The following is a 21,999-nucleotide window of genomic DNA, read 5'->3' as shown; positions in this document are numbered from 1 at the left end:
TGTCTCGCTCGGCACTTTGTGCTCCCTACCTGTTTGTACTTCTTGTAACAACGTTGAATAACAGCAGCAGCTACTTCCTGTTGCTCTCGGAGCGGCCGTCCCTGTTGGAGAGTAGAGTGGAATAGGTCAGAGGTCACAGTAGAGCCTGCATTCTCGCCACAAAGGACACTAGTTGCCATGTCAAGTCTTGCTGAGGTCTCCCGGTGGCTGGCAAATGAATGCCACCCTGGAGTGAGTCCACGCCTGGTGAACTGGACAGTGGGGAGAAGGAGGTCAGCTGTGGAGAGACACTGAGCCAAAGGCCTGGCTCGGTACCAGCTGACACAACAGACGACTGTGAACCACAGTGGAAAGGATTTGTCATATGAACTCCTCATGTAGCTCCGGGAGGTTGGGTAGCAAGTTGAGGAATGGGATCGGGCGGGGGGGGGGAAGGACCAGTGTGTGGAGAGCTAGTTAAAAACAGGCAGTGGCAGGCTCCAAACAAGTAAGTGAGAGAAGAGAGAGAGAGAAGAGAACATAAACTTAATTGTGTCTATTTGGAGCAGGGGGGAGTTCGGGGGGGGGGAATGCATCGTTCCTCTAAGCAAGGCCATGCTCTGCTCAAGCCACCTTCCCATGCTGAAACCACAGGGACGTCTCTGAATCTGTCTTTGTTTGTGTTGACGTGTGCGTGTGATCGGAGAAACAGAGGATGAGACAGAGATAGAAAAATGTGAGCATCAGATTAAGCGTGATTAGAAACAGAGGAAATCTCCAGACGCATCACAACCTTTCCTGCTAACATCAGAACTCTACAGCCTGGAACCGGTCAACATCTCCCTGAAGGCCCCCAAAAGAAACACCACCGAACAGCACCGCCCTGCCACGGTGGACTGCAGTGCACACAGCAGACGGCACCAGAGCCGGGCCTGTACCTTGTACTTGCGGAAGGAGGTTTGGACGAGGCGGGCGGCCTCGTACAGCTCTCTCTGCTCGGGGTCGGACAGAGTCAGCTGGGCCAGGTCTCGCTCCACCTTGCTGTTGGAGGCGTTGATGAACTCACTCCAGTCGGCCGGGGACGGGAGGGTGGAGCGCTCCAGGGGCGTCTCTCTGAGCGGAGACCCGCCAGGACTGAGGCTGGTGTTGGACGAGGGGGTCAGGGGCTCATTGTAAAGAGATCTGAGGAGAGACCAGTACAGACGTGTTCACTTTCTCTTTGTCGCTACTGGAGGAAAACTGCAGGTAGTGAATATTAATACCTCTGCAGGGAAGGGAACTCGTACTATGCACACACACACACAAACACACACGCTGTCATTTCAATATGGATATCTGCCGCCCCCCCACCTCCTTACCGCAGGTGTATGATGCTCGGCAGCTGCTCCACATCTCCCAGGTAGTTGGCCAGCCAGTTCATGGTGTTGCTGACCGCCGACGTGTCTGAGGGCACAGAGTCGGCAGCGGTGAAGTTCTCCCTCTTGATTCTCTCCGGCGTGGCCTCGATGATGTGCTCTGCCAGAGTCATCATGTTCACCTGTTCGGTGGAGACAAACAGGGATGAGTGAGAAGAGCAGCGGATCAAACTGGGAAAGACTTGTTATAGCAAAACATTTCTAATCCATCACTAAGCACGTCTCTTGAAGGACACGTTAGGCAGAGAGGGAGGACTGGAAGAATTCCCAGGTTATAGACCGGGATCAATAGAGAGAGTTTATTACTCTGTGACGGCCATTGTTATGTGTCAGGTTGGCCTGGTGCACTTTGCCGGCCCAGTAGAGAGGGCGGACATAATAGAGGTGGCATGGCTCTGTTTAAAAGTCATTCATTCTTCACTGGTGACAGTGCAGCTCTCACAACAGCCTCCGTCTAATAGTACGAATGATTTATATGCAAAAGCTTCAGATGTGTATTTGTATTGAAAGGCTTGTTCCTTTTCTTTCTCACTAGCAGTGTGAAGATCCGTTCACTTTGCCACTTTCCTGCTCGATGCTTTTCTTCCAGACTCTGACATCCCTGCTGCTGTAGTGTTGCAGTCCATTTCTGTGATGCAGTCTTTTTCATCAACAGCTAAATGCTTGTGGCCCAAATTAATTCCTTGGCACTGCTGGTGCCAGGTTCTACACACCGACCACGTACACTGCTGTTGTGTTTTGTTGTGTAATCACCTGTAAGTCATCCATCTGCGTGAGACAGTCCTGGTTCTCCAGATCCTCCCGATAGGATAACAGCTCTGCATCAGCCATTTCTCTGTCTGCCATCACCAGCATGCCGAGCTGCTCTCGCTGACGCAACCGGTTGACCAGCTTCTCCTTCCCAAGGCTGCTGCCTCCACCGACCCCCAGCGTCTTCCTTCCCACGCCGCTGCTGGAGAAGCTCTCTCTCGATGTCCATCTGACTGTCCCTGGGCAGCCTCCTGTGGACAGGCCCTTGTCTGAGCTCAGGCCCTCTGAGGACAGGCTTTTGGGACTGGAGGACAGCTTGTGGAGCTGCTGCTGCTCCAGGCTCAGAGGAACAGACATGGCCTTGTCCGGCCGTGTCTGAGAGAGTTCTGGGTTGGGTTTATGTTTTTTAGCAAGTGGGAGGTCTCTCTGGCCCTCGCTGCTGTAGTAGTTGGAAGGCTCTGATCTGGGCCTTCTCAGGTCTGCAGTAAAAAAAACATGTACCCATTAGGTGAAACACTTTTCTTCTAAGCGCTAGAAACATGACAGAGAGAAGTCCACTGACCTGGATTGAGGCTGGTGGTGCTGGATGTGGTTGTGGTGGTGGCAGGACCTCCTGTCTTGCTGCTGGGTGCGACTACACTGTCGTTTGCCCAGCTGACCATCCAGCTGTCTGTGGTGGGGGCGTCTGGGCCCGGGGAGAAGGACATGCGAGCTGCGGGCGGTAGAGGGGCTGGAACCTGCTGCTCTTCCCTCTGGAGCTGCTCCAGACATTCAGCCAATTTGGTGTGGCCACGAGAGCGGGCGATCGACAGGGGTAAGCGGCCGAGAGAGTCAGGGATAGCGAGGGCACGTCGGTCCCATTTGTACAGGACCACTGCTGCCTCCAGGTGACCCAGGGCACACGCCCACATCTGGGTGGAAAACAGATGGATCAGAAAAGGCAGAACAGGAAACATCCATCTACACTGAGTACAGGTTCAGTAATAACTTCTCGGATTCTCTTCACATAAAAGCTTCTCACTTACCAGAGGCGTGCAGGAGAAGTGATCCACATTCAGAGGGTCCACTTCCAACTCTAAATCAATACTATCAGCATGCTTAGTGCTGTATGGAGGAGAGAAAACAATCAGCAACCCACTGGCATTCTGTGTGGTCCACACCAATTACATAGCAAAGCTCCATTATAGAGTATCTAGAGTAGATTGGTTCTCACCGCCACTTGATGAGTGTCTGGATGAGGGTGGCGTATCCCTGGCCTGCAGCCAGGTGAAGGAGTGTCATTCCTCGGAAGGTCTTAGAGTGGATTAAATGTTTGGACTTGGCCCAGCAAGCTCTGCTCATCATCTTCTCACAGACCACCACCACGCGGCTCTCAAAAGAGCTGCCTGCTTGAATCTGGCCAGACACACACTCACATTCGAAAAGGAGCAAGACGTTATTATGAGTATGTGCGTGTTGTGTACTGACACATGTCAAGTGTTGTTTTAGCGCTGAAAGCTCGAGTAACATGATGTTGCCTTTTACCTGTGACTGGCTGTTGTTGCCTCCACCTCCTCCACCTCCTCCGCCACCTCCCCCTGTCCCTCCCCCAGCTCCGCCACTCCCTGCACTGCCCGGCTGCTGGTGGCTGGCCATCTCCGCCATCCTCCTCTCCATCTGCTCCAAGCGCTCCAGGATAGACATTCTGAACTGGTTATCTAGGCAAACAGTGGGACACAGAAGAAGACGAAGAACACGTCAGCACACAAGTAGCAAGAAGAAGATGTCTTTGCTGTTACCAGCACAAACAACCCTGAGTCCTGACAAGACAAATGATCACGTAGCATGCACCACAAGGAGCGCTGAGCGGCACGAGGGCTGTCGCAGTGACTCGGGGATTAACATCACCAGGGAATTAACACAAATTTCTCAGATACTGCAACGCTGATGGCAATATAATTTCCTACTTTTAGCTGTAACACACAACCCCCCCGATAATCACTCCTAATCTCTCCACAATGTGAGTGAAAAACAATGGCATCAATCATTCACTTCATCAAAACAATCGACTTTACTAAAATAACCTTTCAGGCCCATCAATCATCTGCTAATGGCTCCCATCACTGAACTCCTGCTGCCATCTCTCATGCATTACTCAAGCACTGGCCCAGCACGCTAATACAGGTTGAATGATTGGCCAATGAGTGGGGGCATGCTAAATGTGTCCAGCCTTTCACACAGGGCCTCCGACACACTCTGGGGGAGTGTGCAGCTGACGGGCCTCTCCAGCTGATTAAGTGCAGCCTGTTATGGTCACAGAGTTCCAGCCCACCCTGGTTCCAGAAGCCTGTGTGGTAGGAGGACCACAGAGCTGACAGCCCTGAATCAATCACCACTCGCACCTATCCACGGTCCTTGAAATGTGGCCTTTCCGTGCATCAAGATGGATGGAGGTGTATAAGACTTGGAGTGTGTTTACTTGCTGCTCTGGAGGCAACTGCTGCTTTGTTCCTTGTGTCACAGTGGTTGAGCGGGGTCGTCTCTGATTCAGATTAAGATTAAGATACATTTATTTATCCCAGACACACTCATGCAATTGTAGGGGAAATTTAACTTCTGCTTTTAACCCATCTGGTGAAGGACACACAGAGCAGTGAGAGACCATGTAGGGCGCTCGGGGAGCAGATGTTGGGGGAGTAAGGTGCCTTGCTCAGGGGCACTAGACAGGGCAGGATTTTTGGACAGATCAATCCAGGTTCATCTTTTTGTTTTTTCTCCGTGGAGTCGAACCAGAGACGAAGCAGAGACCTTTTCTGCCCATAGTCCAAGTTTCTGCCACTAGACTACCACCTCTCCCTGATCAGCTTTTCAGCCTTGCGACACGAAAAGATCATCCAGACGTCAGAAAATAAAGACCAGGTTGCATAATTTAAGACCCAGGTGCACAAAGGGCAGAGAAAATCCCTTCTAAAGACTTTGATTGAAACAAGTACACTAAAAACGAAAAAAAAAGAAGAAATTCTAAACTCTTACAACCACTGCAATGTATCCTTGCTGCAATATGTACACCCGTGAGATAATAAAATCTAAGAGCCAAAGATCACTGAGACATTTAGGAAACAAACCTCCCTTACCGACACACACACACTGACAGACACACACACACAATCCTATGTGCAGACAGTGGAATGGGATGGGCACACAGAGACCACTGCAGCAGGGAGAATAGAAGACTGCATTAGCATTCCCCATTTAGCCACTATGAGGCCGTTTCTGTGGCAACCTGCTGCCGAGCGGTAACTAGGCGACAGGAACATGGCTGTGTGTGTATGGTCTGCCGGCGTGCTATTGGCTTATTGATGAAGGGGGGGTGGGGGGGGAGGATTCTGTAAACCAGCAACAAAAAAAAAAAGGAAAAAATGGTGGGAGAAAGGCAAACAATGAAAAAAATGGAGTCCATAAATCATGCTCGCTGTGCTTTTTGTGCACTTTGCCCAGTGTCTTTTCTCAGCTTTGATGCTGTGGGTCGGGACCCTAATGACTCTAAGTGGGGAGCCGTCACAGGGCGACCCGGTGACATTTTGCTCTTTACCGTGTGTCTTGGCAGCCGTGGCTCAGGTGCTCCGTGGAGAGCGACTGTCACAGTCAAACATCCTCCTCCTATAAGCTGCTGGAAACGAGGTCAAGTAAATGCTATCATCGGACATAATGTCACCGGCCGGTAAACTGCTGCCTTCTGTGACAACATGCCGCAGTGTGAATAATGGACTCAGAGGACAACATTGAGTTCTCTGCCTTCGATCCCCGTGTGTGCTATAGACTGCGTAAGTGAGGATGCTGTCGGATCAGCAGATTGCTCCAATAATCGAGCAGTTTGGAGTTTTCTTTTTTTTTTGCCGAGACTCTCGCTCTGCGCGCAGCCATCTCGAGACAGGTGAGGTGAAGAGTTGAAAGCCTGTTCCAGACGGAGTGCTCGTGTCAAGAGGGGAGTCACGGGGTGGAGATAGGCCACCGCACTACAACCTGCCCTGGCACACGGCTTTACTCTTCCTGTCCCACTGGCTTCCAGGTGGGGAAAGATGTAGACAGAGAGATGAGGAGAGAACGAGAGAGGGAGAGGGAGAGAGAGAGAGAGAGAGAGAGAGAGAGAGAGAGAGAGAGAGAGAGAGAGAGAGAGAGAGAGAGTGTGGGGGATAGTTAGCGCTAGGCTGACATGTCTTTGTTCAGACCCAGTGCTGCAGTGTGCTGCAGTGCAGATGATGTCATCTCCACCTGCTGCCTGCTGCTCCAAATGCGATGCACGTCCACTGCAGAGGGAGGATGGGGGTTGAGATGAGGGGGAGGAGAGAGGGAGGAAACCGGGAAGGTGCGCAGCCAAACAGAACTGTAACAACAGGGTGACGCTGTTAACGCCCTCCCACTCTCCGGTTTACTCCCTTGTGACAGTGTGTGGCAGCAGACGTGGTCACTTGCACATGTTTAGCGTAGACTGTGACATGCTATTATTAAGAAAAAAATGAATGCAGAAATGAGCAGCACTGATTACATTGTAAGCACTGAAATCATCAGTCAAATGAAAGTGAAATTCATTTAAATGCCAGACTAAGTTTCTTTTGGATTTAAATGTTTATTCTGCGTAGTAATTTTTCATTATTTGTATATTTGAATGCGTTTGTTTGTATTTTAACATTTCTTCAATAAATGGAAAAATGTGATCACAAATTAAAACTTGGTTTCGTTTCTGTGGATGAGAAAGTTTCCTCAGTTATGGAGATTTATTATAAATGTACTCTCGTGCTTTAGCAGCCGTTTTCCTCTGCAGGACTTCAAATTGCATATGAAAAATACGACAGGAAAGAGAACCGGCTCCCCTCCTGAATGAATATCACTTCTCCCACACTTTTATCTACCTGGATTCATCTGAGCTGGGGGTTATCCTGTGCAGTACTTGGTGCTATCTGTTTTGAGTTATATTAGTACAAATATAATTTAAGGGTGCACAGTCTGTCACTTAACAATTGGAGAGTGTCTTTTTGAAAAGACTGAGTGGAAAACCTCTCACCTCTGAGATGAAAGCTGGGAGATGAAGGGAAAGTGCCTCAATTAAAAGGTCTTTTAAAAGAGTAACCGCTGTCTTCGCTGAAAGGGGAAAACTACAAGCACCAAGAGTGAAGAGCACCTCCACATATGAGTGAAAGAGGCCTTGAACCTTAATGACCGATAATGCAAATGAGCAAGTTTGTAGCTTGCATTTGAACCAACAGTCATCCATCTGCTAATTCCAGAGGTCTGTCTGTCTGTGTGAATTGTTGAGGTCTTTGTCAAATGTGGTGCATTTTGTACAAGAAAAACATTCAATATCAATAAACTCTCAATAACCAGGGAACCAGTAGCACCGATTTGTAGCAGCGAGTTTCACCGAGCTTTGAATGAACCGGTGAACAGCTCTTTGTGCAGCAGCGTGGTGCAGCTTCAGGGTTCTGTGGACTGAGTCCTGCAGCGGCTCAATAACTGGAGGTCACTTTTACAGTTTCAAAGAGACAGCTGCAACCAGCATCACCAAACAGCCCCCCCACCCACAAACAACCATGTATTAAAAAGAGCTGCACTAGTTAGAGTGAATTTCAACTGCTGCCACGTGAGATCCACAAGACAGAGTCCCGCGACCACATCCCATAATAAAGATAAAACAGCCGGCTTCCATAGGGAAAAAGTCACAAGTCTAATTTGGGAAGTCACTTTACAGTAGAGGTACTGTAACATACTTTCTGTGTGATAAAACTAGTGCCTGATCTGTGCTGAGTCAGGAGTGCTCTGCTGTAGCTTCCTATTAGCTTCTCTCAGAGGACATGGGTGTCCTCTACCAGACTCAGAGAGCAAAGGACCCGCAAGATGTGCATTGGGTTTCAACCCACACAGGCGCAGCGTCACAGCCCTGCCCCGCGTGATCCGCCTCATCTCGGGGACATGGCAGCAGGTTGACATACAGAGGGATTACGGGAGGAAGGACAGGGTTGTTTATTGACATGCAGTGGAGCTCAGTGGGAGTGAGAACGCTGAAGGGAGGAAGGAGACGGCAGGAGACATCACAGGTAAGGACAGGACAAGGAGGAAGAGATGAGATGAGAGAGAGGGAGGGAGGGCGAGAGGAGAAGAGGAGAGGAAGAGGTCAGGAGAGAAGGGATACGCCAAGGCAGCAGTCGTCATTGAGACAGGTTGACGAATTCCGTGGTTGGGTCAGGTGAGCAGGCAGCGAGAGGCAGTGTCATCTGTCACGACTTGGAAATGTCAAGGATGAGGGCAGGAGGAGAACTATCAGAGGAGCTGCCTTAGCTTAGAAACATGTGGACACGTTCGCAAATAAACAAATTGTATCTTCAGCAGCAGTCGGGATCTTAGACAGACGATATGGTCCAGCATCAGTTTTCCCCGATTATAGATCACGGAACACTTCCTCTATCCTTCCACAGACGATCCGTTCCACACTTTAATCCAAAGAATTGCTTATAAACGTATGGTGAACTTTTGATGGAGTGTAGGTGGACAACTTAAATCCTCACTTCTGAACCCCCGGTTGTGTCCGTGCCAATCAATCTAGGGCTGGACCTCGTTATCTCTCTGAAGACAGGCAGCTCCCCGCGTGTCACCCCGGAGGAAGACCAGAGGCCGGCCTCCCTCTGGGTCTGTGCGAGCTGACTGACAGAGGCTGGTATTTGTGACTGAGCAGAGGAAGGGGCTATGGCCATCTGGCAGCGGCAGCCCTCACAGCTGGAGCACATGGGGGGGGGGTCTGTTGATCAAAGACCAACTTAACTTTGACATATGGTGGAGGTTTTGTTCCAGCTATTGTTATTTTACCTCCCATTTCAGTCTGGTTAGCAGAGATTTAAACTGCCCAAATGAAAATAATATATGTGGTACAGACATCTTTCTTTTGTTGAATCTATCATTACGGCATCAAATCAATTCGAAGGCACCCCCCATCCATCCATCCATCCATCCATCCATCTATCCATCCATCCGTCCGTCTTATCTGCTGTACTGCTCAGGGATGTGGGGGGGTGGGGCGAGAGGCAGGTACAACCGGACGGCTCGTCAATCCTTCACAGGGCGAACACACACAAACCGACAAATGCATTCACACTCACACTGAGCAGTAAATTAGTTTCCAATGCACTTAACCTGAAAGTCTTTGGACTGCCGAGGGGAAACTCCTCCGACATGGAGCGAACTCACAAACTCAATCTTTTTTTTTTTAAAAGAGCAATAAAACTCCCACTAGAGATTCTTTACTTTGCTGTTTTCTATTTGTCAGATGGTTGATTAGGTCTTCTTACACAATACATACTAATCTAGTCAGTTGGCAAAGGTTTTGATCACTTCACTCGTTTTGCCTGCAATTTGTTTCCAGATACCAGCATTTTAAGTTCAAGGCTAAAGCAGAAGTCAAGCCAGTCACATGCCTGCATCACTTGTATATATATTTATCGTGCAGTATATGTCAGCAAATTACTACAGCAACAGGTTGGCAAATTTGTAAAATGATGTTCCCACACTGTTAATTTACTCTGGACTACAGTGAGCTGAAGTTTAATAACTGTAAAAACAAAGGTCACAGAGCTTCAATGATACTTTTCCGCTCGGCCACAAAGGTGAAGGAGCTCTTAACCTACTGGCATTTACCCAACTGTATAGGTCAATATGAGTTTAGTCTGAATGCTGAATAGATTCACTGTGTCACGTTGAAGGTAAAATGCCAAGAGCGCACACCACTGGGATTTACTGTCATCCGCTATCACCCTAATAGAGTGATTCACTATTGGCTTTTTGTCTCGGACGGCTCGGTAGTTTGATTTTTCTTTTTTTATAGGCGTTCAATCGCTACAGTAACAACAGCATACGATTAGCCCCTTATTTGCATCAGCCTCTGTATACCGCCTGACACATGGGCTGCAGAGGAGAGATGAGTGGAGAAACGATTTCAAAGATAAATCAACCAGAGATAAAACACCAGCACGGCCGGAGGGACAGGACGTCTCCGAAGCTTTCCATTAATAGTAGGACAACACTGTTAAGACGAAATGCATTCACAGGAATCTCAGCCTCCCTTCTCTTCCTCCTCTCAGTGGTTTATAAAACTGGCAGCTACTTTGAATCACATTTCAGTCTTTTGTCAGATCCTGGAAGGCTGCAGAATGGAGAGGATATTGTAGGGTTGTAATTTAGAGCTGAGGACAGAGAGCAGAGGCAGAGCTGAGACTTGGAGCCATCTGATCGTGAACACGATGTAAGTTATGTTTGGTGAGGGACTAAATTACCCCCTCTGTTTTAATTTGCTCTTATGACCGCTCAGAGAGAAACGACTGCACGGCAGGGAAGGTTAGCTGAGTGACCCACAAATGCAGAGCTAACAACATAACATAAAACAAGCACATTCCCCGGGTTGCACTTATTGAAACAGACAGTAAATTAGCTGAGAATACAGAAAAAAACACATTATCCCCTTATGATTTATAGCAGACTGGGTCTTGTTAGGACAGGAGTGGGCAGCGGAATGCATATTTCACATCACAGCGCTGACAAATCCTGACTGATAATGTAATAAAATGCAAATCACAGAACACAGCTTCACAAAAAGCGATCAAAAGCATAATTCAAGGCGTCTTTGACAGGTCCAGCCCAAACTACACACAATGAGCTGCACAAAGGCATTCTGCATGACGATTATGTGGCAAAGCATTCAATCATCACGTTGTTATACACCTTCCTACTACTGTATTTTGGATTCAAATAGACGATAAATTGAAAGAATGAGAACACAAATCCAGTAATCAAACATGTAACAGTATGAAGTACAATAGGAGTCCATAAATCAGGAGTGTTGAACTGGGACTCGGGCACATAAACAGCCAGAAATGATGTGTGCTCTCCAAATTGTTTTTCTTCCAATGTCCCACTACTGTCTCTTTAAAGCCTCCAGTCTGAGGTGATCCATCACCTCCAGGTGTAAGCTCTCTCACATTAGAGCTGCTGTGAGTAGAATTACTACTATTGATAAGGCTCCTGTTACTCATATTATGGGACGAGCGGAGCCACACGGTGATATTACTGCATCCAACATTAAATAATTGATAATATTGATAGAATTTTTCACCTCATTTGCACAAAACAGCTCCATAGATTTAACTGCTCATATTAGTAGTTATTCTTTATTGTTCCAGGCGGGAAATTTGTTTTCACAGCCCCATTCCCAAACATGTATCCACAAATACACTTACACACACACACACACAGTATATATATGTTCAAAGGGTTTTTTATATTAACAGCTGCTGTGAGAAAAGGGACTGAACTATTACAAAAGGGAAATGATCAATATTAACCCTGCTGCCCATGCTGCTTCTGCAACAAGCACACAACCGCTATGCGCATGCGCCGCTATATTGATGCTAATGCTACTACCACTAGTACAAATAATACATGTTTTTGTGAAGTTCAGCCAAAATAAAAACCTGAAATCCTACTGCTGCAAATATGTATGTTAAATAAAACACTTTGACTGTGAGTAAAATAGAAAAACTTGTTTCTGCAATGGATGCACATGCATTAAATACAGCATTTGCAAAACATACTCTATTTCAGACTTTTCAACTTTGGTTTATTGTATTGCATCTTTCACAGTCCTCATCATAGGCTAGAATAATGCATTTACTCAAACACCTTTAATACAAATAAACTCCAAAGTTCAGAGACGGGCAACAGGTAGATAAATGTACATCTGCAGCTGTGTCACTTTACATCTTGTGCAAAGCTCTAAACCAAAGTGCCGCTTGAAGACTAGACAGAGGCTCGAGTGAAGTTGTTGTTCACATGTGTGTGCTGCTGCCAGTTGTCACGTGGCAGCACGCGACGCACCGCAGCAACGCGTATGCTGTGTGTTCAGTTGCACCTTAACTGTTTAACATAATCCGGATAGTGTTGATTTAGTCTGCCCCCGTATGGAATTTGAACTATGAAGCCCAGCAGCACAAGGACTGGATTTGAATCACGACACGCTGGACCGGCAGCGACACACATGGATGCGACAGCCCGGCTCTAATGTGCTGCACGACAGCAGCTGTAGTACTTTTAACAACACGTGAAGCAGCACTGCAACATCAGGGACCCTCGTCTGAGCAGACACAGAGACCAGAGACAGTCAAGAGTCCCTGCCATGTGAAAAGCCCAAGGTGTCAAGACTTGGCAAACAGCCTCGTGAGAGCTGCAAGTTAACTTCCTTTACTGCTCAAAATGTAAGGATATGAAATGGTGTGTTTGCCCCTGAAGGCGTCTCGAGGAGTCAATTTGCTCAGACACTAGTCGTGAGTCAGGAGTTGGCTACTATCAACGTCAACTCTCCAGTGTTCTGCAATGAGGCAGAGTCACAGGGAAACACTGGAAGAAGCATGTGGCCGCAACAGATTCATTTATTTTAAAACTCAGCTACAGCAAGGACACAGCCGGACATGAAATCACAGGGATCACTCAGCATGCCGGGTACAAACGTGGAACTTCAACTTTCACAAGAAACGTACAGAATACATACATATATAGAGATTTAAAAAAAAGAAGACCAAACAACACAAACACAGCACAGCACAACAGCCAAAGGTTGAACTTAACACTTCTAACCTTCTATTTTATTTTCCATTGGCAGAGTCCACCCCAAAGCAAAAAGGAAAGAGAGAGAGCCTCTTTTGTCTTTTAGGAAACGCAGGTGTCATTCACAGGCATCCTGACCCAGAGGAGTCCAAGCAAAGCTGCATTTCACTCACAGTGGCAGTTGCATGGTGTTATACCAATGGAAAAAATGTAGAAAAAGACAAAAAAAACATATATATCCTTGGTGTGGTCTGAGTCTCAGTCTCAACAGAGCACTCGTCAACAATAGAACAAAGTGAGGAAAGAGAGCGACGCGAGGAGAGAGAGAGGGAGAGAAAGGAAGACCGCTCACTACTCTTCTTCCTCTAAGAGCCCCCTCCTCCTCGTCACTTGTTTCACCTCACACACACACACACACACACTTTCCCAGTGTTTCTAGTAGTCGCTGTTACAGCAGCCTGCAGTAAAATGACAAATACCGCTGCTAGGAGACGATGTGCGCACGTGCCGCCGGTAAACAGACGCCCTAATTCCCGGTTCCTGCCGCCGCCGCCTCCCCCTCGAGCCGCGGGTCCGTCAAGCTCCTCGCGACTCGCTCCTCATCTTTATTGTTGCACATTTAGTCCGATTATAACACTTCTGTCATTGTCACGCATTCGAACTCATCTGCGCTGCTCGACGCGCCTGGCCGTGACGCGGCGCTCTCTCTGTCTCTCTCTCTCTTTCTCTCTCTCCATGCAGTCTGCAGAAAAGTCTGCACAACCATTCAAAGAACGAGAGAAAGACAACAACAAAAAAGACGACTGGGTTGTCTCCTTCAGCTGCGAACGGAAAACTGGGATCTGCTCTGTTTGCGGTAGTTTACCATGTTTACCCAAACACGCCCACTCCTCCGCTCCTGCATTGTGTTTGTCACGCCGGTGCCAGTCAGTACTGTCAATGCGCTCCCCTGCACACCAGCAGCCCGTGTGCATGCAGCTATGCGGGGCTGAGATTTGGCGAAAGTCTCCCTGGGCTCGTTTCGTGGGGGGTGTTTGTCTTTCTCTTTTTTTGTTGTTGTGGTTGCAGCAGCTCGGGGACTTTTGGAGCAATCGGGGGTGGGGGGGCGGACGGTGAGTGTTGCGCGGCTCCGGCAGCTCTTGCTTGTCCTGCCCATGGCTCCGTACCTGCAGTGCTGCAGAGAAAAAAAAAAGCGCCCCTTCCCCCACTCTGCATTATGACAAATCAAGGCAGGCAGGCAGCTGTGCCATTAGCACATCACAGCACAGCGAGTCTTCCACGGGAGAGCAAACTCACACAGCTGATGTGTGGCCGTGGACCCACACTTTCATAAACGTATACGCGACAAACAGCCCGTGGTTAATCAGGTGAGTGACCGTGCAGGGGTTAAGTCCCCGGAGTTTGAACAGTCACACTTGGATATCAGGGGGAATGTGGAGGTGCACAAATAAACGGCAAAGAATCATTACTCGATTAGATGTGAGACTCTCTTTGCTTGCCCCCTGTCGTGCTGCAAGACTGTTGACATTATCGATGAGTGCACACACCCCAGTGATTACATCCTGCCCTACTTCTGAAATAACTTATGATAGATGGACTTAGTGGCACGAGGGGAATTGAATTGAGTCGCTCTCCACAGAGCGCTGGTGCTGAACCTGGAGGTCAGGCACGCATCTGCTAAAACCTGCAGGGACACTTTTTATGTTGTGTGCGTTTTTCTACATTTTGACACACGTTGAAATGATGCACACACATCAGTTAGATATGATGTTGCATAACTGGTATATGCACATATGAAAACAAGCTAAAATGATCTGATCTACAAATGAATTGAAGCTGTTTTTAGATAATCGCAAATGCCATTTTTCTAATAAATACATAATTTACCAGGAGCAATGCAGCAGAATTAAGTTAAAATACAAGAAAACTTCACAAGTGAAGATTCCAGTGCAGATTTCTAAACTTTGTGAACCTCCTCTTGCCTTCGCCATCTCTCAAACACAACTTTCCACATTGCCATGAAACAAACAGGGAGCGCAGGCAGACAAGGGGTTAATATAAGTAAGGTAATAGGGTGGGCTGTGTTCTCCCTGAGACAGTCAGCTCCTCCTTAACTGGTTCTGTGAATGGGCCAGTGAGGCAGTAGGGTATGAATGGCGGAGGGATCCACTGGTGCGGCTGAGCATGGGAGCCGCCAGCTCTCGATTACTCACTCCCACTCCCTCAAGAGCCGTCTGCAATGCAGCTGTCCTGTGAGCCTGTGCTTCACTGTGCCCTACTTTATCCTGTCAATGCTGAAGTACTGCAGCAATGCCTCACCAGCAAAACACGCACACACACACCGACACACACACACACATACACACAATTACTCACACGTTCATTATATTCTGCTGAACATGCCTACAGAAGGTCTCCTGACTCACAGACTTAACTCGGATTTGAACAGAATGGAAATTTGCCAGCCCTGCAGCATCTATTGTTTCATATAGAACTCCTCTTAAATGCAGATTTACAAAAGCTTTCCTTACTGTGATGGAGGCACATATAAAACCAATGAATAATACATCTACACAAAATCTGTCATTTCCATTTGCACTGCTGTTTATACATCGAGCGATCTTACTGGCTGACTGCAAGATGAGACAACTGAGACAACCTGAACTGATCCGAAAATAAAACTTTGAATATGATGTGATATTTAATTTGCACTTTTCAGAGGCAGATAAGCTTAAGTTGGCTAAGTTGGCTAATACCAATACCAAGTAAACACATGCTCCAATGCAGAAATTATCATATTTGATAAGACATTGGTATTAACCCCAAGAATTCACAATAAAAAGACACATTACAATCCAGGACTAAGGTTTTAATAAAGAAGACGACACACGGTATTGAATGTTCTGAGGTGCACCAAGGCAAGACAAGGCACCAGCTGGCTGGACAACGTCAGTTAGTGTACTGTACGTTAATAGGTCATAGAAAAAGCAAGCGTACCCACCTCTGAACACAAGAATACAAATCATTTATGAAAACTGTCAAACATGATCTTCTACATTGACCTTCTACATAAGATTGCTGAGCCCTGGTAATCTTTCAACATCTAGATTAACCATTTTAGAGATCATCTGCAACTGGAAAGAACATCACTTCACCATCCTCACACACTTCACACTGGGGGTCAGTAGGTTTGTCAGAGGAGGAGCCTAAGAGCCATAGACTATTGATGGGCTGCTTCTCTCCTAATGGTACTGGCCTAATCAATAGTATTGAATGGAGAGACGCATGAAGCTATGGAGTTGAAAATTCTTCTCATGAATCTGTTGCCATTAATCAGGAGGATGAGACCTTCCAGCAGGACAAAGATCCAAAACACGCTACAAAGGTTCATTTGATTCCAGAGGAAGATGGTTAAGTTGTAGGAACGGCCCAGTCAATCTACAGATTTACACCCAACAGAAGATCAACAGTCACATGAGGGTAAACAACCCCAGAAGGATCAGGAAGAATAGAAATGTCCCAAATGAGGTTGAAGCTGTCATTGCAAATAAAAGCTTTCGATAGAATATTCCTGTGTCATTCCTCCGCTAATGTAGTGATTTCTTTATCTGTGTGGGTTTCTGGAAGTTGTGTTTGCCTCTGTTTGTTTTTAATCACAAAAAATGTTGATGCGTTGAATGATTATATCCCCGACTGTATGCACAACATCTCCAACTCAAGCATTCAACAGTGGCCATAAACGTTTCAGGCTTCAGGGAGAACTAGTGCTTATGAATGTGTATGTTTGGAGAAATTAGTTAAAAGCAAGTGATTTGTAGCGTAATAATGCTGATTCAGCAGCACATCAATCAAAATTAACAAAATTAACAGCAGCAGGAGATTTGTGGAGCCGGACAGAAGAATCATTAGCGGGGGAGAGAGAGAGGGAGAAAATACAGAAATCATGAAAGAGAGAGTCGGGGGGCGAGGGACCAAAAAGTAAAACTGAAAAGAGACGTACCATCCAGCGAGAGCCAGTCGTGCTGAGATGATGGCAGTGAGGGAAGAGCTCGGGCCTTGTACTCAAACACCACCGAGCTGGAGATGATCTGGCTACTGACGGCCACCTGAAGGGTCACCAGACCTGTGTCATGAGCTGCGGGGGGGGGGGGGGGGGGGGGGGGTAATGAGAGTTCAGTGCATGTACGGTTTATACACAGCCTCAATATTTAATGGTCAGATTGTCAGATTGAGTTCTGGAGATAAAAAGATCACTGTATTTGTACATTTGTAGCTGGTCATAATGTTTATATAATTATTACAGATACAGTTATAAATATTTATTAATCGACAATAGTTACAAAAGAGATCAACTGCAAAAATGTAATTTAAAGCTTATGTTGTATATACATTAGATAAAATGGTTTTTTGAATAAACCTAACACTCAATCATATTCATGGCATTTAATATGTGTAGAATGTGACACTAATGTGTGAGTGAGCTTCCTCCTGCTTTACCTGGGCAGTAGCAGCGCAGCACCCCCGGTTGGATAAGAGAAGCTGGGACTGAGATCTGGTCAAATAAACAGCTGTAGTTTGTGCTGGCCTCTTGCCATGGCCCAGTGATCAGCACCTTAACTCCGCCCTGCAAAATGGGAGAAATGGTTAAAACGAGCTCATCTTGAGTGTACTCTGCCATCTAGTGGGCAAAGATGAGAATAGCACCAAGGAAAATAAAGCATATTCTCTGAACTGGTCTCTGCTGCCATCATGTGCAGCACCACAGTTACTTCAAGGCACTAATTCTATTTACTCAACCAACCCTGAGATTATACCACTATGTCACCCTCCAGTGGTCAGAAGAGGGGATTACACCGAAAAGAGCATTACCCTGTCCACAACATAAGAACAAGTGGTGACCTTTAACCTCCAGGCAATGAAACAAAGAAATGAAATAAATCCTTGTAAAAAATAAATAATATATATAGATACAATTATTTCGTTTCCCTAAGATATGCATTATGTTGCCGGATGCTGTGTAGATTATAGAAATCTCCATGCAGGTGAATAATACAGTTTTCTTACATCTATATCAAATCATTACAGCATAATCAGTATGAAGTGATAACCCATGTAAAATACATCACAGTATTATACATGGCTGTTCATATTTGCTGGTAATTTATAATCATTGACTTATGGCACAAACGTGTTAATGTGCACAGTGACACCTAGTGGTCGGAGATGTAACATTACAAGCAGACAGACTAGGAGGTGGTTAAAATTAATGGGATAATGTGATAAGAGTACATCATCATGGTGGAGTGAATCTAAGGTCCATTGGGTTTGTGGGGATATCTGTTGGTATATAAATAATCTTTTTTCATAAACTACAATATAAATATAAAACATAATAGGGTTATATAATAATAAAACCGTTTTCATTTTTTGCTGTCTTAGAATGAGGCGCTGGTCTGGAGCTGGTCGTCCTACACACAGAGACCTGTAGTGTTTGAATGATGGCCATTGTAGGTTCTGCTAGAAGATTGGTAGAGGAGGGCGAGGTGACGGATTGAAATATGCATCTTTATTGATAGAGAACACAAAACCCCACACACTGAAACTTAAAGGTGAGTTACAGCTCAGCCTAAAATTTGGGATGTGTTTACTATTCAGCTGGAAACAGCAGCTCTCAAAAGTTGCTAATCGCATCCAGATGGATTTGTCCTCTACTCTGTCAAAACAAACGGACTGCTGCAAATGATAATGGTTTTGGTTTTTATGGTCTGTAACTCTCACAAAATCCCTTTAACACCTCTTAAAACAACTATTGACTGAGACAGATGTTTGCTTGTTAAAACACCGATATGAAACGTCTCAAACCATTTACATTTAACTATCGCTGTCTTTTAATGTCATCCAAACACAAAATATTGTGTCTCACAGTCTTTCAGTGTGACAATGGACACATTTACATACACATGTACGTACACAGAGCCGTCAGCGTATTGAGTGAATCAATACGCTGTGCACAGCTCTGCGATGAAATAAGATTTTACCAAACATAAATTAAGGGCAGCCACAAATAAATCAATGTATAGGACAACACTTCCTCCTGCAGGTGAAGTATTTTCTAAGGGCAGTCAAACTATTGATTTAACCTTGTGTGCAGCAGGTTCAGTTTTTCATCTTTCTGCATCATTGAAAAATAGATTTTTTTTTTTAATTATCTTAATTGTAACTATGAACCCAAAAGTTGTACTTTCCTATTCAAAGATGACAATGGATATAAATAATGATATTTATAATAATCTTAAGTTTAAAAAGTAGTGAAAAACCTTAAGAATGTACAGGATATTTTGTTTCGATATAATATTAACTACTAACTACTAACTACTATATAATACTATAAAATAACCTAAACTTTGTTTCTAAAGTGTCTTTCAGAACCAGTCACCAAATTAAAATATAAGTACAAATACAGCTAAACATGTAAAAGCCAGATATCAATTTATATTTATTTGACCTTTTTTCACACTTGGAAAGAAATGGGTGAACTTTATTTAAAACTATTGGCAGCTCCGTTTCTAAGTGCAGAACTCTGTGGATTTCTCATGACCTCACATCTGGTACATACGTTAAAAGCAAAAGAAACCATGATAAGACAGTGGATGTGAGGCGTCCAGTCACTCACCTCAGGGTAGGACCACTCAGGAGAGTAGTCAGTGACCATGAAGAGCCGACCTGTGGCCTGAAGCATCCCCAGAGCCCCCTGCGCTACAGCTGCAGAGACCACCTCCGCTACATTCATGTAGGACAACGATCCTGCATCTGTGTTTCCCCCTGCTCCGGCCCCTGCACTCAGAGACTGGGGACTGCAGCAGGACTGAAGGCAGAGCTCTGAGCTGCTGTATCCAGAGCCCCTCGCCCCTCCGTCCTCCTGGCCCTGCTGGGGGGGCCCGCCCGCTGTGTTCTGGCTGTCGGAGCTGTGGGACGTGACGAGCTGGTGAGCATACAGGGCTCCTCCGGCTGACATGGTGGCACCACTGCCATCCACTGAGATGAAGTCATTGATGAGGTCAGAGAACTGGTTTCCAAAAGAGATGTCGAAGTGATCCAAGCTGATCTCCATGCCTGTCCCCCCTGCTCCTCCATTGCTGGCTCCTCCACCGAGCCCCTGGTGGGGGCCAACGGAGTTAAAGAGTCCCTGGACCATGCTTGTGCCTTGGAGGAGAGGCTGCAGCTGCTGTTGCTGCTGGGAGCGGTTGCTGCCATCGTTGTTGTTGTTTCCATTATGAAGCCCTACTCCTTCTCCTGCACCTCCATTCCCTCCTCCGCTGCCATCCGAAGCCTGTTGCATGTAGTGCTCTGCGCCCCCTCCTTCTCCATTTCCTGCTCCACAGGCCTGAATGTGGTCTCCTGGCTTGAGCATGTTCTCTGCTCCATTCTCGGAGGCTCCATTCTGGGCCGAGCCCACACTGCCTTGCTGCTCTAGACCCACCACCTCCTCGTGCTCATTGCCAAGTCCAGGAAAGCTCCCCTGGTACTGAAGCAACTGAAGAGAGCCAGCGTGGCCGGGACCCTCTGTGGGTGAGCCTCCGTTACAGTTGGCCCTGTGCTGGGTCTGGTGGCCCTGGTGGTGGTGGTGAAGGTGGCCATTAGTGCCGGGGGAGTCTGTCTTCACCACCTGCATCCCCATGTAAGCTCCAGAGTCATGAGAGTTGTGCTCCATCAAGTGTGTTTTCTGGCCCATGCCGGGCCTCCCCTGCTGAGGCTGGCTAGTCTGAGAGGCATCCTGGAGGAAGAAGCTTGGGGAACGATTCTGGTGCTGCATGTGAGGACTGGACATGGCTTGACCATAGCTCACTGTGGTGGTGTTGGAAGTATAGTCCTGCTTGGCATCGATGGCACTGAAATCCATCTGCTCTAGGGTAGTGCTAGGACTGAGACCCCCACCAGAGGGAAGCAGGGAGCCCCCTGGGGCCAGACCAAGGCTGCCCTGGCCTGAACCAGCACCAGATGCCACAGCCACCCCACTGCCACAGTTCACTACTGCCCCCACCTGGTAGCCACTCTCGTGTGCCAGCTGCTGCTCAAAAGATGTGTCTTCTGTCTTGATGTTCTTCACCAAAGCTGAGTTGAAGATGTAGGCATTGTCTGACATGGTGGGGGAGCGGTGGAGAGTGCCGTTGGTGCCATTGCTGCCACCACAGGAAGATGAGGTCGAGGAAGAGTTGCCCTCAGTCTTCATTGCACTGCCTCCATAGGTCTGGCCTTGTTTGGGGTTGTTCAGGAAGCAGTCGGGGTCAAAGTTCATATTGGTCTCTGGGATCTTGATGCCTCCAGCGTCTAGACTGCTAGAGAGCACCAGTTCCTCAGACACCCCAGCAGCAGTCATCATGGACAGGCTGTCTCCTGCTGCGGTGGTCCCCGGTTCCCCCACTCCTCCGCTGGGGAAGGCAAACTTGTGACGATCGGAGGTCACAGACAGCCCCAAGCCCTGTGAGGTGGCATCCGCACCCATCAGGTGAGTGTTGGGACCCCCGGTGGGAGACATGCTGTACACGGGATCTCCGGTGACCTCAGACATAAAGACACTCTGGGACAGGCCAGACATGACGGAGGCCACGTGGCTCATCCCTGTCACCACGGGGCTGTCAGCCATGTCTGGATCGCTGTTGAGGCCGCTGCTGATGGAGACAGGGGAGTTCTGCGTGGTGTCGGGGACTTCAACCTGGTTGGTGGACGACACCTCTGTGCTGTTCTGGTGCAGCAGGACGGGCTTGTGGACTTTGCCGTTGCGCTTCTCCCTGGCACTGCCCCCTCCGCCTCCCCCGGAGCTTTTACCGCCCCCGTGGGCACTGTGCTCGGTCTTCCCCTCCGACACATCATTGTTTTGCACCTCAGAGTGGGCACTGCTGTAACCACCTGAGCGGGGGTCCACTTTGGGGGAGATGATGCGGTGTTTGGCGCTGTTGCATTTGTGGTGCACGCTGCTCCCTGCACCTAAACGAGGACAAACAGAGGAGAAGACGTTGGGGATTTGGATGGGCGAGGAGGGTAAAGAAAGGAGTGAGGACAGAAAAGACAAAATTTGAGTGGACTTGAAAATTGGATGAACTAACACTGAAAGGAGCTGAAACAAAGATGGATGACTGTTTTGCTTTCGTATTTATCAGCCTGCGGCAGACTGCTCTCTTTTAGGGGAGATAAAACTAACCTTTCTTTATAGTCTAAAGAGATCGAAGCGTATGCG

General features: G+C 47.3%; 1 protein-coding gene across 1 annotated transcript in view; it reads right to left on the bottom strand.

The window, feature by feature from the left end:
* Positions 1-21,999, bottom strand: part of camta1a (calmodulin binding transcription activator 1a) — a 272,323-nt gene that overhangs the window by 6,554 nt on the left and 243,770 nt on the right. Inside the window, exons 8-18 of the mRNA XM_062392299.1 lie at positions 19,438-21,749; positions 17,262-17,388; positions 16,765-16,899; positions 3,669-3,841; positions 3,358-3,554; positions 3,170-3,248; positions 2,707-3,055; positions 2,148-2,623; positions 1,338-1,516; positions 918-1,161; positions 30-101 (exon numbers count right to left, since the gene is read on the bottom strand). Of these exons, the coding sequence (XP_062248283.1) occupies positions 30-101; positions 918-1,161; positions 1,338-1,516; positions 2,148-2,623; positions 2,707-3,055; positions 3,170-3,248; positions 3,358-3,554; positions 3,669-3,841; positions 16,765-16,899; positions 17,262-17,388; positions 19,438-21,749 (4,343 nt within the window). The remainder of the gene's footprint in view (positions 1-29; positions 102-917; positions 1,162-1,337; positions 1,517-2,147; positions 2,624-2,706; positions 3,056-3,169; positions 3,249-3,357; positions 3,555-3,668; positions 3,842-16,764; positions 16,900-17,261; positions 17,389-19,437; positions 21,750-21,999) is intronic.

Source organism: Platichthys flesus, chromosome 7 (assembly GCF_949316205.1).
Source record: "Platichthys flesus chromosome 7, fPlaFle2.1, whole genome shotgun sequence".
NCBI classification, from domain to species: Eukaryota; Metazoa; Chordata; class Actinopteri; order Pleuronectiformes; family Pleuronectidae; genus Platichthys; species Platichthys flesus.
This window is presented reverse-complemented; position numbering and strand designations above follow the sequence as displayed.